Raw genomic sequence first — 18,457 nt, 5'->3', positions numbered from 1 at the left:
TATTGATGATCTTACAGGTTCTAGTGGGAGTACGGGAAACAATGAATTGTCAATGAACGGTGAGGCGTCGAAAAATGCTAATGATGGGGATGGTTCGGAAAGCGGTGATGATTTCGAACATAGTGCGAGTTCTAGTGATGAGGAGGATACAAATGAAACCGGTCCAGCCATTTCGGTTACTCCTACATTAAGACGCTCGACTAGAGTGCCCAAACCTAATCCTAGGTATTCTCCATCAGCAAACTACTTGCTCTATACCGAGAATGATGAACCCGAAAGTTACTTTGAGGCAAGGAAGACAAAAGAATCCATACAATGGAAGCTTACCATGAAAGAAGAGATGAGGTCACTTGAGGAGAATAAAACTTGGTCACTAGTGAAGTTACCTCATGATAATAGGGCGTTGCAAAGTAAATGGGTGTATCGAATCAAGAATGAGTTGGATGCCAAGAAAAGGTACAAGGCTCGTTTTTTGGTTAAAGGCTTTCAACAAAAGAAAGGAGTTGACTACCAAGAGATATTTTCACCGGTGGTGAAGATGACTACTATTCGTTTGGTACTTTCTATGATTGCATCCGAGGACTTACATCTAGAGCAACTAGATGTGAAGACCGCATTCTTACATGGTAACCTTGATGAAGAGATCTATATGAGGCAACCTGAGGGCTTTGAGGTAAAGGGTAAAGAGAAGTGGGTTTGTAAGCTAAAGAAAAGTTTGTATGGATTGAAGCAAGCATCTCGGCAATGGTACTTGAAGTTTGACGAGTTTATGAAGAAGATTGGTTTCTTAAGATGTGAAGCGGATCACTGTTGCTACTTGAAGAAATTCAAGTCTTCTTACATAATCTTATTGTTGTATGTTGATGACATGTTACTTGCAGGTTCCAACATGTTCAAAATCAACAAGTTGAAGGGATTACATTCCCATGAGTTCGAGATGAAAGATCTTGGTGGTGCTAGGCAAATACTTGGCATGAGTATTGTGCGTGATCGTGTGAAGGGTACTCTATACTTGTCTCAATCCAAATATATTGAGAAAGTTGTAGAGAGGTTTAACATGGAAAATTCAAAGGCTCGTTATATGCCTTTGGGTAGCACGATAAAGATATCGAAAAGTCAATCACCTAAAACGAAAGAAGACAAAATGGAGATGGAAAAGGTTCCATATGCATCGGCCGTAGGTAGTGTTATGTATGCCATGGTTTGTACAAGACCTGATATTACTCATGCAGTGGGATTTGTAAGTCGTTATATGTCTAATTCGGGGAAAGAGCATTGGGAAGCGGTTAAATGGTTACTTCGTTATTTGAAAGGTACTTCTAATATGGGATTGTGCTTCTCTAAAAGCAATGTCATACTTAGAGGTTATGCAGATGCTAATTTGGGTGGATGTGACGATTGGGGAAAAAGCACTACGGGTTATGTTTTCACAATAGGAAAGACGGCGGTTTGTTGGATGTCTAGACTACAAAAGAGTGTTGCTTTATCAACCACCGAAGTCGAATATATGGCTATTGCAGAAGCTTCTAAAGAGCTTGTTTGGTTGAAAAATTTCTTAGGTGAGTTGGGTAAAAGACAAGACTATTGCGTCTTGAATTGTGATAATTAAAGTGCGGTTCATCTTGGGAAGAATCCGGTGTTTCATAGTCGTACGAAACACATCAATATAAGGTATCACTTTAATCGACAACATATAAATGATGGTACTTTATTATTGCAGAAAATTCTTGGTACGAAGAATCCTGCTGATATGTTTACTAAGGTTGTTACGACAGAGAAATTGAGGTTTTGCATTACCTCAATTGGTCTTCTAATGAATTGATGAGAGAAGACCCCAACTAGAGAATTAGAGAGTTAATGTTTCAATTCTAACAAGTAGTGTTGAAGACCTTGTATCGAAAGTCTGCTCATCCGAAGTATGTGTTGAGTGTGCGTGTCCCAAATGGAGTTTGGCGGTATAATGGTGGTTTAACGTTCTTGGTTAGATCGTTGATATTTTGGGTTGACGAAGGTTGGGTTTGTTCAAAGTCTCCAAGTGGGAGATTGTTGGAGATATGGAGAACTTTAAACAGTTAGAGGGAAGATTCCAGGAAACTCACACGAAGCTTCCACGAAGTTGTGAGGAAATTCACATGTAGCTTCCACAAAGCTGTCAGGAAACTCACATGTAGCCTCCATGAAGCTGTCAGGAAACTCACATGAAGCTTCAAGGAATTGTTTTTAGCTTACTCCTTAAACCATTCTATAAATAGACCCTCTTGTAACTCATTGTAAACACACCACAAATATTCAGTAAATACATTCTCTAGTTGGTCCGTGGACTAAAGCAATCACAACGATTGCATATAACCACGTTATCTCTTGTGTCGATTTACATTTCTTGCATTTATAATCTTTCGTTCATTAAGTAGGTTAGTAATCTTGTAGAATTACTATCGGTGAGTGATCTTGTTGAATCACTTGCGTTGTTTTGGGTCCTAATATCCTTACAGCAACAAATCGCAAGCTTAAAAAGGTATATTTTGTGAATAAAAATAAATTACGAAAATATGGAAGAAACCCTAACCGTGATAAGGTGAGTGATTTCAAGCAGATGATCGATCGATGATTTCATCCACGCATTTAATTTAATTTAATTTTAAAAAGAAATGAAAGATTGACCTAATTAAGAGCGCTTGTGAATTTGAGGAGGATATAAAGATGATACTCACTTAAAATGTCATTTCTTACCCTTTTACTCAATTTTACTACTCAGGGCTGTTTACTTTCTTTTAATTAAGGAATGTTATGGATATAGATGGTTATGTGGATAAAGATGACTATATGTAGTAATCTGAAAATGATAAATTGATGTTTACTTTATTTACTGAATGAAATAACTTAATAATAAAATTGACTCTTTTACCCTTTATTTTAATTATTTATTCTAGGTAATTTGTCCATAATCATAACCAAATAAAAGTTCAATTACATTATATATACGGAGTATTATATAATCTTGTATCTATTTTGCTAATTTAGAATCTCAATAATTCAAGAGCAAAAATGTAACCAAATATCAGAAATCATGAAAATCGTATATATTCAAAACAAAACCCTCGTCTTCTAAAAAAAACCCCAAAGATATAATAGTCTTTATTTTTTATTCATCTAAAAAATACTCCTTTCAAATAACCCACCAACAATACCAAAACCCTTGTTTTCCAACCAAAGCAACCACATATCATATGATTTGCCAACATAAACCTGTGTTGATGTGTGCGATCAATTTCATTAAACCCATCACCAATTTTATTAAACCACATCGGCAATTTGTTGTATAAACCTCCTATTTTATCTATATTAAGTCGTGCTGAGATTCGAGCTACACATATAAGAACTTCAATCGATGTAAAAGATGATAAGGATAGCGATATCAAGAGTGACTGACATGTTTTACTTTCTAACAAAGAAGATGAGAGAAAGAACAAAATAAGAAAGAGAAGGTGTAAGGGTAGGTTTGGAATAAAGTGAGCAAAAGCAGCTATATGGGGACTACACCTTGTTTTGGGGTGAGCCAAACAGTCAACCAGGCAGTTTTAGTTAATCATTAATCCATAAGTAAACAGCAAAAGGTGATGACCGAAAAAGTTATTGGCTCAATTAAGTTCAATAATGAAAAAAGAAACAGGCCCTCAGTATAGTATAGTACGTTTTTATTTTGACAAAATTGCTAAAATAGTCCTTGTATTATGAATTAAAAAAAGATAAAATTTCATTCATCGTCCCTGAACTTTACATCAATTTTGACTTCCTGTCCTTTTTTTTGTGCATCCCTCGTCCCTAATATATCAGAAATCTACATCCCTCATCTTCCCGTCCAATTGTTGTTAATTTTAGACGTTAAGTTAAGTCATGTGACATGCATGTGAGGGTATTTTAGTCTTTGTAATATCTTTACTCTCTAACCTAACTTCATCTTTCATCCTTTCATAATCCTTCATTTTTTAACCAACCCACCCCCAAAATCATCATCATCCTTCTCAAACTAAACTGAAACCCAAAAACAAATAGTCCCTATAAAACTTCAATCTTCGTGAATACCTAAAATATTTATCTGTCTATAAATTGAATCATACGGAGTATATATCGATCTATAAAATCCAAATTTGCAGGTGGCGTATGGATCTGATTTTGAATGATGGCGTCTGGATCTAAAACTTCAATCTCATGACGTTTTGGATCACGATTTCTAAATGAAAAATGCCTCAAATCACTTCTATAACACTCGTGAATCAACAACTCAACCAAAAACACACTATAATTCTCGAATCAAAACGTTGACTCGGAAGAACATAAGTTTGACTTCGAGATTTCTGAAGATATGATGTTTCTCCATCTGTTTTTAATCATCTCGAAGCACAAATGAGACATAAGGAACCTGAAACTACGATCAATTTGATCTGAGATTCATTAAATTGTTCCATAGACCAAATTACTTCACGTAACTCGAGATGAAGAACAATGAATCTGTTGTTGTTAACTTGTAACCAGGATCTATGTTAAACACGTTTATACTACAAGTATTAGGTTTTAATCCTACTGTTAGTTACAATACCGGCTTCAGATCTTCAAGTTTCGGCTTCAGATCTGAATTGAAGGTTCCCCAATTTCACTTTGATGAAGTGGAGGTCGATTTGTATACCTTCAATTTTCGGAACTTGAACTCCAGGTTCCCCAATTTCATTGATGATGACAGCTCCTCATCAGTAATCTAAAGTCGGAACTTGAATCCCCTATTTCACTCAATCCTTCGATCGGATTCATCTTCTCCGCCGAACTCCGGTGAACACTACCGCCGTTGTTGTTGTTGCACGTGAGAAACATGATGACGATGAAGAAGATGAGATGACGTACGATGTTGATGAAGAAGAAGAAGACGTGTGATGTGACGATCGGATGTTTAATTGATCTTGTTTTTAATTAAATTAAAATTAAAAGCATGTGACACGTGGATTACGCTCCTCATCCCTGTAGTTTAATGACCTTTTTACCCTCACATGCTCTGCACGTGATAGGATGGTAACGGCAAAATAGACTGAAAGTAGACGGGAGGACGAGGGATGTAGATTTCTGATACATTAGGGACTTGGACGAGGGATGCACAAAAAAAAAAAGGACATAGTAAAGTTAAGGGGCGAGGAATGAAATTTTGTCTTAAAAAAATAAAATTTTAAACGTAAATAGGCTTAAACTCAAAGTGAACTGTTACATCTCCAATTGCAGTCATGCAGAATGGAATGGATTTTGAATCATACACGTACATGAGGTAATTACTGAAACAAATAAGTACAACAAAGATAGACAAAAATATCCCTACTTTTATGCCAAAAGGCTCATAATACGTCCAATTCTAATAATTTAAGATAAAAAAAAATTGTTCTAACGCGTTTAGAAGATATGGGTGGATTCGGGGCATCTCATGGAGGATCGATCGAAACTTTGACTTCATAAAATTTCAAAACAGGAAGCAAGTTGGACATTTTGACCCGAGTTTTAAATTTCCTTTTCCCACCACCTACCACCACCATCCCTCTCCGACAGGTGTTTCTAATTCGGCAGGTGGTTTCATTCCGGCAACTTCTCCTAATCCTCTTACCAATTTACCTCACACACGCCCCTTTCGTGTCTCCTTATTCGATCGGCTTAAATCGAATGACGGCTCTGCTCGTGTTTCAAAGGATGTTTTAGCATTTGTTGGTGGCGTTTCGATTCAACATTCAAGATCAAAATAGAAGATTCAATTAAATGGTCATATATAAATCAAACATTCAATTCAATGCTCACATATTAATTTCTCCTATTCGACTTCAAAAAAAGAATGCACGTTCTCAAGAAAGAAACAAGAACCATCACCATCATTAAATTTTCAATTCAACTTAATAAATTTTAAAAACATTTAGAAACAAAATACTAAACAATGTTGTTGTAGCCATAAGGTTGACCAAATTCACCGAAAATTGTAAGATAGTTCAAACTAGTAATCTTGATAGCCTTTGAACTCTATTTCAGCTACATGCGAGACTTGATGAAACCTCAACAACTTTCTAGCAAGCAAAAATTCGTGGAGGTCATTAGGTGCAGTGTAGAAGGGGTTAATAACAACCTTCTTTGGGAAAGGCCAAAGGGGAACAAGCAAGATTTATTAAAGACAAAATTACACAGATAGTCCTTGTGGTTAGCTAAATATTGCACTGATAGTCCTTGTGATTTGCTAAATTTTGACGAAGCTTTGATTGATGTTTTACAAATGAAGCCAGCCAGTGTATCAGTTCGAGAATTAACAGCTCCGGAAGCCATAACGAGTTTATAAGCACATACTCTAGGTAAAACAACGAAGTAAACTAACAACGGTAAGAAAATTGGGTGGCTATTGAGATGCAAAAGTGTATCGCAAGAAACTAGATGCGAAAATCTTATTGCCATAATTCATATCGGACTAATACACGCTACTACATTTTTACTAAAGCTATATATAAGCAACAAAAGAACCATCACCATGATATGTCTTTTTCTTACGCTATTACAATTTGTTTGCTTTGAGGGTTTAACAATTTGAGAAATGATCAAGAAAGTAGGAAGAGAGGAAAATAGAAGAAATTTGACCCTTTTGATCATGTAGGAAAAGCGATCAATTGTCACTCGAGTCTGTCAAAACACTACAATGTTATCCTGCATATATATGCAATACATTAATATTAATAAGTCACACAAGTCATAGAACATATATTGCAACAACAATGAGAAAACATCTTATATGTTGAGAACTTGAGATACAGAAGGAAGACCACCTTAGCTGCAACCACTTAACATGTGCAAATGCCAAAAGTCAAATTATCCCATTCATTCATGTGATCATATTGTGTTACTCCTAAAGCTATTTCAATACACAAGAACCATCACCTCAAGTTTGAGCAATATCATAAGATACACCAATTTCACATAAAACTATAGGATATAGAAGATATAAGTGCATAATACTAATTCCAGTAGATATTCACTTCGGCTACAGAGGAGGCTCGGTGGGGTTTTAGCAGCTCCATAGCAAACATCAACTTTCCATTGTCACCACCAATTATCAGGGATGAACTGGCACAAATATCAATCTTCTTAAGAAAGGGCGAACAAGCAAGTAATTTCTTTATCAAACATATCTCATTCTCTAAACCTCTACAACATTTAAACACCACACTCCGTAGCTTAAGCTGCCCCATTGAGACGTGGTTCAACGTTGAAGAAGAAAATGCAAGTGGTGGGACGGCACCATTTAATGCAGCCTATAAAAATTATAAAGTATTAAGATGCCCACCTATGATATTTTAATGATCATTAATATCATGATGCATATAAATTAACTTACTGTGATCTCAAGGTTCTGTAGTTCTGGTAAACCCCAAATCATTTCAAAGGCAAACGATAACTCAATATCACTGCTAAAATCTATTGGGTCTAAAACCAGAGTCCTGAGGTAGCGAAAGAAGGTACAAACCCAATTTCTAGCACCTGATTCACCTAAGAACTATAAGAAAAGAGATAACATAAATAGCCATATATATATATATATATATATATATATATATATATATATATATATATATATATATATATCAACTACATAATTCATAAAGCATTTACTGCAATATAATGTATACAAAATTTTCAAATATCCAAATTAGACATACCTCACACATATGAAGATCCAAATCAAGCTCTTGAAGTTTTGAAAAATGACCCACAAAGTTTGAGATTGTTACAGTGTCAAGCTTACACAATGGGAAGGATAGCCATTTGAGATTATTAAGTTCTGCAATTTCTACCAATTTTACTTTTCCAATAGAACTAAAGCAACTAATTTTCAATAACTCAAGCAATGGACAATGAGTGATAAATTCCCCAAAATTTCCATTTTCAAATGCTACCTCATCCAAATCCAAGTGCAAAAGATATGGGAACCACAAAAAATGGGTGTGGGGTAAAGAGAACAGTTATAAAGTGTCAAGCGTTCCAATTTCACACAAGAGAAAAGATTGGAAGACAACGTAAGAGGTGCTACGTGCATATTTATGAGTTCAAACTCTTTGATTCCTTTTGTGGACAATAACATCACCCAATGATCAATTTCCGTAACATTCAAAACCTTTACTCTGGTACATCGAGATAAAACTTTAAAATGGAACCTTTAAGATGAAGAAGAAATGTACTTATAGTATACTCGTACCAATTTTCACGTCCCAGTTGTTGTAAATAGTCATAGAACTCCTCATCAAATAAGACCTCACTGAGTAAAGTCCACTTGAACCTCCAGTTCTTTGACAAGATACAAGTCCTGACCGCATATTGTATTGGCAAGTGATTCATAATATGAGTTATGACATCGTCAGGCATTATGCTAATTATATCTTCAGATGCATATTTGAATGCCTTATGTTTCAGTTTCATGGGAGCCGGGTCCATTATCCTAGCAATATCCCGTGCTTTTTATTTACTCTGTATTATTATCGAAAACGTCTTATTATCCAAATGAATAAAGTATTATTCTAAAATAAATAAGCTAAATATATATAAATAGATGGAATGATAAATTTAAGGAATTAATCACGAAGTAAAGAGAATTGGTGCAAACTGCAAGGTTAATGCACTAATTATTACACCTAGATGATAATTTTTTGAACAGAGCAACAAGTTTTAAAATAGAAATTTCTACCCAAAAAATAAATAAATTCTACATTTTGTCTCTGTAAAAGCCGATTTTCGCAAATAAAACCCAAAAAATGTTCCAAACCCTAGTTTCATAAGCTAACAGAGAGTAACAGAACCATATTTAAGTAACCCACTGGTTACATGAAAGCAACTCATGGCAAGCTTAAAAAGGGTTATTATTATGTTATTGTGAATAAAAATTAAGATTAAAATACAAAATAAGAATGTAACCCTAACCTTAATATGATGTCTGTCTTCTTAGGGTGAGTGATTCAAGCGACTACTTCGTGAGATTGAGGGAATCAAAATGATAATTAAATGTCATCTCCAGCCGTTCATCTGGTACCCTCCCTGATGTGGATCAGATTGCTAGCAAAGTATGGGCCTGTTAATTCACATGGTGTGGACCTGATTGGGCTGAGGTGTGGGCCTGATGTTGTGGGATGTCCGTGTCCAATTAATTTGGGTAGGGCTCCTTTGGGCCTCATGAAATCATTAATCAAAGTTTGGAAGCTCTGTTTCGTCTATTCTCGATGTGAATAAAGAGACAAATTTGTCGTCCAAGGTTTGTTGTGCATCGACGGATCGTGTGGTGATTCTTGTAAGAAGGCATGGGAGTTCCTTTAAAGGAGAAAAGTTTCGTTAGCTGCTTCGGATTTGGGTTCTAAGAAGAACCCAAAGAAGCATGGTTCAGGAAATGCAGCTCTTTTGTCAAGAAGCATGGTTCGGGAAATATAGAATAGAATCACATTAAATTGAAAACCTATATTCAAGTTGAATCAGTAACCACAAACACTACTTACTAACTTAATATCATATTGTTGAACTTATTATCACCTCAATATCTCTAAAATGGATGAAGTTTAAAACCATTTGGCGGGACATTCCATTCGTTTGTTACATTAATCTTATTGATGTTTTATAAGCAAACAACAATTTGTGTCGTGGGACCAATGGATTAACTTTTCAAAAAATCCCAAATACCAAATGATGTTGCAGCAGTCTTCCATCAGAACATGTTGAAATTTAGGTCTTTACTCCTTACAGTCACACCAATCACCAGTCTTATGCCATGTTAGTAATTTTGGAGAAAACATATACTGTAGTAGTTAAGTGCAACCAAATTAATAGGAAAACAAAGAGCAACGACGCAGCTTATGTAGGGCAGGGGGAGCCATGGCCCCCCCCCCACCCCCCCCCCCGCAAAAAAATGTCCTTAATAGCAAATTCTATAGTTTTAGGGACTAGACATGGTAAATTTAAGTATTGGCCCCACCAGCCTCGCTAGCATACTGCATACAATTTTGATTAAATTATTATGGCCCCTCATTGTTATTGTTAATGTTCAAGCTTCGTCGCTATTTATGAGCAAATAAGTGACAAACTATAGGATGGATATGAACATAAAAAAAAGGCCATCGTGTAACACAACATTCACATTGTGCAAACAGTCTATAGACAAACAATTTCTGATAACATAAGTAAAACAATGAAACAAACAACTGTAAGAAACTTTGGTAGATATCTAGAGATAAAAAAAATGGATCGCAAGAAACTACATGCCAAAACCTTATTGCCTTAATTCATACTAGACTAATAATTCATAGTAAGAAAATACATTACCTCAATGATTCATGCACATATCTGATACTCCTATAACTATTGCAATACATAACAAGAACCATCACTATAAGTCTGGCCAGTACAAAAGATAAACCAAATTCACACAAAACTAAACGACATATAGATGATATAAGTGCATAATACTAAGACCAGTAGATATTCGCTTCTGCTGCGGAGGAGGCTCTTTGAAGTTTTAGCAACTTTTTAGTAAGCATCAACTTTCGATCGTTATCGCCACACATCAGGGATCTACTGGGATATATATCAATCTTCTTCAGCAAAGGTGAACAATCAAGTAATTTCTTTATCAAATAAATCTCATTCTCATAAGCTCTAAAAGATTTAAATACCACACTACATAGCTTAAGCTGACCCATTGAGATGTGGTTCAACGATGATGAACAAAGTGTGTACGATTGAACAGCATCATTGTATACAGCCTACAGAATTTTGAAAAGTATTCAGAACCCCACCTAGGAGATCTAATAATTATTGATATCATGAAGCATATAACATATAAATATAAATTAACTTACTGTGATCATAAGGGTCTGCAGTTCTGGTAAACCCCAAATCATGTCAAAGGCAAACGATAACTTAACATCACTGTTAAAATCTATTGGGTATAACATCAAAAGTCTGAGGCAGTGAAAGGACGTAGAAACCCACTTTGTGGAACCTGATTCTTCTAAAAACTAAAAAACGTGTATTAAATTATTAATCATAAAGCATTTTGATGCTAATATAATGTAAAGAAGACAATTTCAAATATCCAATTTAGGCATACCTTGCAGTTACGAAGATCCAAATAAAGGTCTTGAAGTTTTGGAAAATGACATACAAGGTGAAAAACTAAGGAGCTTGTGATCGCTATATTGCCAAGCCTACACAATGGGAAGGATAACAATTTGAGATTTGTAAGTTTTGCAATCTCGTCCATTTTTACTTTTCCGGTACGATTAGGATAGCTAACTTCCAAAAACTCGAGTAATGGACATTGAGTAATAATTTCTCCAAAATTTCCGTTCAGAAATTCTACCTCGTACAAGCCCAAGCTCAAAAGTTTTGGAAAACCGTAAAAAGTGGGTGGAGGGTAAAGATAACAATTACGCAACACTAAATGTTCCAACTCCACACAAGAAAAAAGAAGGGTAGACAATTTAAGAGGTGTTACACGCATATTTGTAAGATAAAGCTCTTTAATTCCTTTTCTTGACAAGAATATCACTCAATGATTAATATCCTTAACATCTAATACATTGTCCTTTGGTATATATAGGTAAAACATTGTAACGGGACCTTTAAGAAGAAGAAGAAGACTACTAATTATATTCCTCTCGAAATACCAATCAACAGCTACAATTCCTAGTGAATACTCAAAGAACTTCTTGTCAAATACGACGTTGCTGAGTAAAGTCCATTTGAACCTCCAATTTCTTGACAAGATACAAGTCCTGACCGCATATTGTATCGGCAAACGATCTAGAATATGTGTTATAACATTATCAGGCATTCTGCTAATAATATCTTCAGATGCTGATTTGGATGCCTTATGTTTCCCATGAGTTGGTTCCATTATTCTAACAATATTCCTGACTCTTTATTTACAGTGTATCATTATCAAAAATAACTTCTGATGCAACAAAAATATTGATAATTGTTCTAAAATGAATATAGTAAAGTTATATGGATGGAATAATAAATCAAGGAAGTCTGATGTCACAAAGCTTATGTCGGAAATCGGTACCTAATTAAACCATTAAATTCAAACAATATTAATATAAAGATTACAAGCACAACAACAGTTTATAGTATTAATAATTGATTTCTAAGTACATCTAATTGATTTTCAGATTATGAGTTCGAGTCCCGCCGTGAACAAAATGGATGTGTGTGTTGATGTCCCAAAAAAATATTTTTATCTACAAAGTTAAAAAGAGTGATGTTAGATATATTATTTACCTTAAGGTGAGTACCGAATATTTTTACCTTAAGGTGGGTACCGAATACCATACCAATATAATGGGGTTGGTACCGGTAAGATTCCGGTATAAGTAGGGGTAGGTACTATTCCGATTTAGTAACAAAATACATAGCTAAAACTAAGAAGACAATTTAAGTTGGTCACTCTAGTATTTAGGTACTCATGTTCACCCTAGTTGAGATCTAGGGAAATATGTATCAAGGAAGTCTCATGTCACAATGTGTATGTTGAAAATATGGAGATCACAAGCGCAACCCTAAATATATAAGAAGAGTCATTTTTCAATAGATTTCACTATATTGAAATAATTGAATTATAAAATTTTAAGAGTTAAGTTAAATATACCTTTAACAAGTAACGTGTGAAACCTAACTTTAAAATTAAACTAGAAATAACTACTAAATTTTTTTTACACATACAGACAATTAGTCATATCCATGTAGTAGTAAATAAGAAGTTCGATTCATGTCCACATGGAACTGGAACAATGCGTTCAAGAAGTTAATTACTACAGTAATATGTAATCTATTTAAAATAAAGAGGGTTTCACAAAGGGAATTGATATATTTCCACCATCCAAATTACTCCTTCCACCACAAACTATGCTTTAATAAATTGTACTGTACAACTCAATAATGTATGTTCTTGGTGGAAAGAGTAATTTGGATGGTGGAACTATGATTTAATAAATTGTACTGTACAACTCAATAATGCATGTTCTTGGTGGAAAGAGTAATTTGGATGGTGGAACTATCATTTCCTTTTCACAAAAGAGTTTATTTGAACTAAATTAAAACTTAAAACGAAATTAAAGATAACCTATCTCAGTGGACGTATTTACTTACAGAGTATAACTTATCCTCTAGTCTGGGTTGCGTTTTAAGACCCGTTCAATTATTGTGTAGCAAATGACCCGAGATAACATGTTAGTTTTCTCAGTTTCTTCACTAGTTTATTTGTAGGGATGTCACTCACCTAAATTAGTAGCTAACTCATAACCAATGTTACTTTATTAGTGTGACCTATTTCAGTTCTATTGTCGTAAAACCATGGCCATTTTAGTGTCCCACCCATGCCAACACAACTACTCAAATTCTATTCCTAATTCAGTTTAGCAAATATAACCTAGATTGGTATCCCGTATCTTGTTCACAATTGTCTAAATATGTTTGTCCACAACAATTTAACATTAAATATCTTAAAAATTAATAGTCGTTATTAACCTTTCAATAAATCACTTGATTTAAACTATAACACAACGGTGGATATTTTAATCAAAGACACAGTTAATCAACTAGCCAACAATTAAAACAACCATATTTGTAATTCATAAACATGAGTTCAATCATTCAAGTGAACTGAAAAGAATTTAGCTACTCATGTGAAATATTCAATCAAACAAAACACTCAATATCCAACAATTATCCATTGTAATAAACAAGTAATTAAAACAAAAGTTACCGAATGATTGATGCTGAAAATAATTCAAATTAGCTAATTAACCCACAAAAAAATATGAAGAATAACTCTTCCTCCAATGTCGTCAGCCTCCTCCAGGAGCAAATTGAAAAACCTAATTTATTCTAAACCTATAATATCTAATGGCTAAAACCAATGAATTCAACCAAAGGAGTTGGCTGAATATTTATAACGGCCCAAGATCAAGTTTGATAACCGCCATATTTCTTTGTTCCTCGCGTATGAGTGTTAGAATTGTAGTAGATTCTGATTTGATTAATTAGATGAGGATTATTCTAACTTAGATGTATTAAAATAGTGATGAATGTTAAAATGTTAATTTGAGTGCTCGGTCAGTTTTCGTGTGTGGATCTCATTGTCTCTTGTTAGTTTGTTAATTTGCTAGTTTGGTTTTAGGTGATTTTTATTGTGGTTATATTTCTAGTGCCGTGTGTTTGCGGAGTGGTTTGTTTGTTTGTGTTGCGTTGGCGTGTTGTGTTACCTTCGTTTCAGTTGTATTCTCTTTGTTCTTTGTTATATAGTCTTTGTTTTTTTTCCCAAAAAAATAATCTAGAGGTTAACCGCATAGCTACTTATGATTGGAGAATTGTCATCAGAGCCCATTAAATTCCTTTGATTTTTTTTTCCCTTTTTTTTCGGCGAAAAATGTAATAACATTGAACGGATCCGAAGATCAACAAATACAACCGATACAAGGAAATCAAACATAGGCAAACATGCGGCAATAAAACATTAACCTAAATTATAATTGCAGCTAACAGGGCGGAACATAAATGACTAGGAAAATGAATACAAGCCTAACGAGTTAAAACAAATATCCTATGCAACAGCTGCACTAAAAACATAAAATAAACAGATACAGTAAACAGCGACGACGATCAGGAGAACTCCGACCGCCACCACATCAACAATAAAAATAGACAACCGCAACCGCAAAGCTACCCGAGCCGTCGTAAGAAGAGCCTAAACCGCAAAAGACCGGTTGAACCCATGGATCTGAACCAGATCTCTAACTGGGAGATCGTCGCCTGTTCCAAACCTGAAGGCGCCACCGAAAAGGAAAAGACCCACAAACGATTCCACGACATCAGACAACCCAAAACCAATACGAATCCCACAGCCACCACCATCCCTCGAAACCCTACCTTCACCCGTCAATCTTCAACCGCCCAATGTGGCCTTCTCCAACAGGGTGAAGAACCATCATAACCATCAAAGGAAGATGAAACACCCCGTCAAAAATCCCTTTAACGAAATGTTAACTCTGGTCCCAGTGCTTGGCTTGACTTCTATGTAACAGCAATATTCTACAGCGGAAGCAATTAATACCTGAGAATAAAACACGCAAAATGGATCAACAATAATGTTGAGTGAATCTACAGGTTTAAAATAATGTAACGGTAACTGAAAAACAGTTATCAGAAAAATAGTTTAAATTCCTTGACCACGAGATTTTACAAGTACAACTCCAAGTTGCAAAACGTTTGCATAATCTATGAGCACCTGAATACTAGCAATGACCCGAGTATAGAAACCACTATACCCGCCTTTACCTCATAAAATGTTATACACTTGTACGAGTGTATCTAATGTTCAAAGTAAATGCACCACAGTTAATATTGTAGGGTGAGGTTGTCAACCTAACGGATCCGTCCATCTAAATTGTGCTTACACCGATGGTATTAAAAGTATTCAAGCTAGAGGCTTTGTGAACAAACTCAATATGCATATATAGTACTCGTGTCAATACAAAAAGCATTTGATAATATAAGTATAACAGTGTGTATTCTCATCCCTGAAAACATGTAAAAAGCGGGACTATAGACTCACCTTTGAATAAAGCTCGGATTGAAAGACAAACGACTTGTACGGTTTATAGCAGAGTAATGCAACCTAAGTATACGTATTTAGGTTGGTCATTAATTATGTCTTAAACAAATGTGGTTTCATAGTATAAGTTGTCTTATTGCTCGACTCGACGCGTTTCAAAGTAAAAGTCAACATACAATCAACTAGATCATGCAAGTCAAACAAAGTCAACCGAAGTTGAACCGAAAGTCAAACTTGATCAAAGTAGTCAACTAAAGTCAACATCAGTAGGTACATGTCAAATGTTGGTAAACATGTCAAACCTAAGTCAAACAACACGTTTTGGATCATAAATGGTCATTTTCACAATTTCAGTTTATCGTTGTGCACAAAGCTCATGTACATGTAGCAAACTTAGCATATTATCTCATAGTACAAAATTCAAGTAAGCATGGAAAGCTCCAGATCATAAGTATACTCAAAATAGATTCCAAAAAGTCCAGCCAGGGTCTCATACGATAATTAAAAGTCAGGAATCAGAAGGGCTACATTTGTAGTTTATCAAGTCAGTTTCTGACCGCGCACTGATTTCGTTTTGTCTATAACCGGAGCTAGGGACATGCAATTGACACAAGGTCAGTGGCCATGGTTCAAGGACAAGTCAAACTAACACATATCAAAAGTTAAGCCATTTTTGTTTAGCCAATTTGTACAGTTTATTTGTGTAATTTGAATGTTCAGTTTTCAGCTCAATTCAGAAGTTACACAAAGTATGACACTAGTGTGCCCAATGCATAAGGTTTCGGAGGTTGCAATAAACTGAGAATATACCACATAACATATAAAGATTCATATTCCAGAAGCATACATTCTATTTCAATAAACTCAAACCACAGAGTATAACACAGAGAGCAAGTTGCAGATTCGATTCTAGTTTAGCTAGCCACATTCGCACGCAATTATCCGAAAATCTAGATAGAATTAGACTATGATATCTACATGAAAGGTGAATTAATTTTTGTGTACTTTTCAAATATGCAAAGCTTTAATCACAGAAGTCAACACATTTTATCATACAATACTGTTTTCATGCAAGTGCTGTGTAATTCCACTTTTACACTAAATCAAGCATATCTCGGGTTATACATAAGCAAACGACATGATATCCTAGTGTAACTTGAGTGTTTTTAAGTCTTCTATCCATTTATGATCAGTTTATAAATCAATTCCATGTCCATTTTTCCAGAATTCGACATAATCACAGATTCATCATAAAAACTTCAATCAATCATATCTTAATCATACGGAAACGAAAATACGCAAATCCAAAGCCTAAAATTATTAATTTTTCGAGAGTATTTCAATTATATCATAATATTTAACATTCAAGAAAGCCAAGTTTCTATAACCACATAAATCAAATTCGGGGTTAACCCTAATCACATCAAACGATCAAATTAACGCGAGTAATTAACAATAACGTATATAGATTTGAGAAATTGACAACTTACACTATCAAACTACATAAAATCAGATTTTTAGTAATTAGGGTTCATGTGATTATACCTTTGATCAACAAATCGTTTATACCATCGCGTCGAGGGTGATGTGAATTGCAATCTTCGTGTAGAGTGTTTAATCTAAAAGTCAAAAATTGATGGTGATATGGGTGTGTACAAGGTCGACGATGGGAGGGAGAAAGAGCAGAAGAATGTCGACTGTTTTTAGGGTGTATGGAAATAATGCAGTCTAGGTTTTCCCTAGTTAATTATATTAAGCCCTAAATCCAATTAATCATGGACTAAAACAATTAAATGGCTCAAAATAGAAATTAAATGGGTGGGGAGGGGGTTTTCAGTCGTGGCCCACCTGGGATGGGTTCCCGGGTTCTCGTTTTCCAATACAGTGTAATCGTGGTCCGTCTCAAGTGTCGTTTAAACGTACCGAAGGCCCGGAACGCTAAACCGATCGTTAAAACGCAACCAAACGTTTAATTTATTAAAAACCCAATAAATAAATATTATTTTTTTAAATTAATAATTATTAAAATAAACCCGAGCGTTTCGTTGTTCAAAAAGTAGTTATCCAAACCGTATCGTTTTTATCGTATTTCTTTATCCGAAATATATATTCAAATTAATACTAACCTATATTAATTATCGTAACCCTCCAAGAATCAAGTATGTATTTAATACACATAAATACATAAAAAGTCAAATAGTTGTCGTTAAATCAACTAACAGAAAGTTAACAGAAGTGACGAAAAAAGCAGGGTTGTTACATTACCCACCTGTTATTGAAAATTTCGTCCCAAAATTTTAGTGAACGTTCGTTGAAGTAGTTTCCTCCGGAAACAGTTGCGGGTACTTTTGTCTCAATTGATCTTCACGCTCCCACGTGAACTCTGGTCCTCTTCTCGCGTTCCACCGAACTTTAACGATAGGAATTCTGCTTTCCTTTAACTGTTTGACCTCACGGCCCAAGATTTCGACAGGTTCTTCAATGAAATGAAGTTTGTCGTCGATACACAGTTCCTCTAATGGAATAATCAAATTCTCATCGGCTAGGCATTTCTTCAAGTTAGATACGTGAAAAACGTCGTGTATACCGCTGAGTGCTTGTGGTAGCTCCACTCTGTAAGCCACCGGTCCAACCCTTTCTGTTATCTTGAACGGTCCAACATATCTAGGACTCAATTTACCTCGTTTTCCAAACCGTACGACACCCTTCCAAGGTGATACCTTAAGCATAACTTTGTCACCAACTTGGAATTCTATGTCCTTTCGTCTAACATCGACATAACTCTTTTGATGACTTCGAGCC

At 35.1% G+C, this 18,457-nt stretch overlaps 3 protein-coding genes across 5 annotated transcripts in view; all 3 read right to left on the bottom strand.

Annotated features, from left to right (window-relative positions):
• The window catches only part of LOC139896986 (F-box/FBD/LRR-repeat protein At1g13570-like), a 302,934-nt gene that overhangs the window by 63,507 nt on the left and 220,970 nt on the right, over positions 1–18,457 (bottom strand). The window contains exon 2 of the mRNA XM_071879626.1: positions 2,567–2,606. The gene's annotated coding sequence lies outside the window, so the exon portion shown is untranslated. The remainder of the gene's footprint in view (positions 1–2,566; positions 2,607–18,457) is intronic.
• Positions 6,825–9,004, bottom strand: LOC139896984 (uncharacterized). 3 transcript variants are annotated; one of them, XR_011776409.1, is made up of 4 exons: positions 8,977–9,000; positions 7,722–8,526; positions 7,400–7,542; positions 6,825–7,316 (listed from the first exon to the last, which is right to left on the bottom strand). XR_011776409.1 is itself a non-coding variant. In XM_071879624.1 (4 exons), exons 2-4 carry the CDS (start codon positions 7,728–7,730, stop codon positions 7,020–7,022), a joined length of 465 nt encoding a protein of 154 aa, XP_071735725.1. In that variant the 5' UTR covers positions 7,731–7,843; positions 8,977–9,004; the 3' UTR covers positions 6,825–7,019. The 3 variants fall into 3 exon arrangements, 2 of the variants coding, with proteins under 2 accessions (XP_071735725.1, XP_071735724.1); XM_071879624.1 differs by having other exon boundaries at positions 7,400–7,558; positions 7,722–7,843; positions 8,977–9,004; XM_071879623.1 differs by having other exon boundaries at positions 7,400–7,558.
• Positions 10,506–11,938, bottom strand: LOC139900582 (putative F-box/FBD/LRR-repeat protein At4g13965). Its single transcript, XM_071883348.1, has 4 exons — positions 11,709–11,938; positions 11,150–11,246; positions 10,899–11,057; positions 10,506–10,802 (listed from the first exon to the last, which is right to left on the bottom strand). Exons 1-4 carry the CDS (start codon positions 11,936–11,938, stop codon positions 10,506–10,508), a joined length of 783 nt encoding a protein of 260 aa, XP_071739449.1.

Source organism: Rutidosis leptorrhynchoides, chromosome 3 (genome assembly GCF_046630445.1).
Source record: "Rutidosis leptorrhynchoides isolate AG116_Rl617_1_P2 chromosome 3, CSIRO_AGI_Rlap_v1, whole genome shotgun sequence".
Lineage (NCBI taxonomy): Eukaryota > Viridiplantae > Streptophyta > Magnoliopsida > Asterales > Asteraceae > Rutidosis > Rutidosis leptorrhynchoides.
The sequence above is the reverse complement of the archived record's forward strand: the minus strand, read 5'-3'. Positions and strand labels throughout refer to the sequence as shown.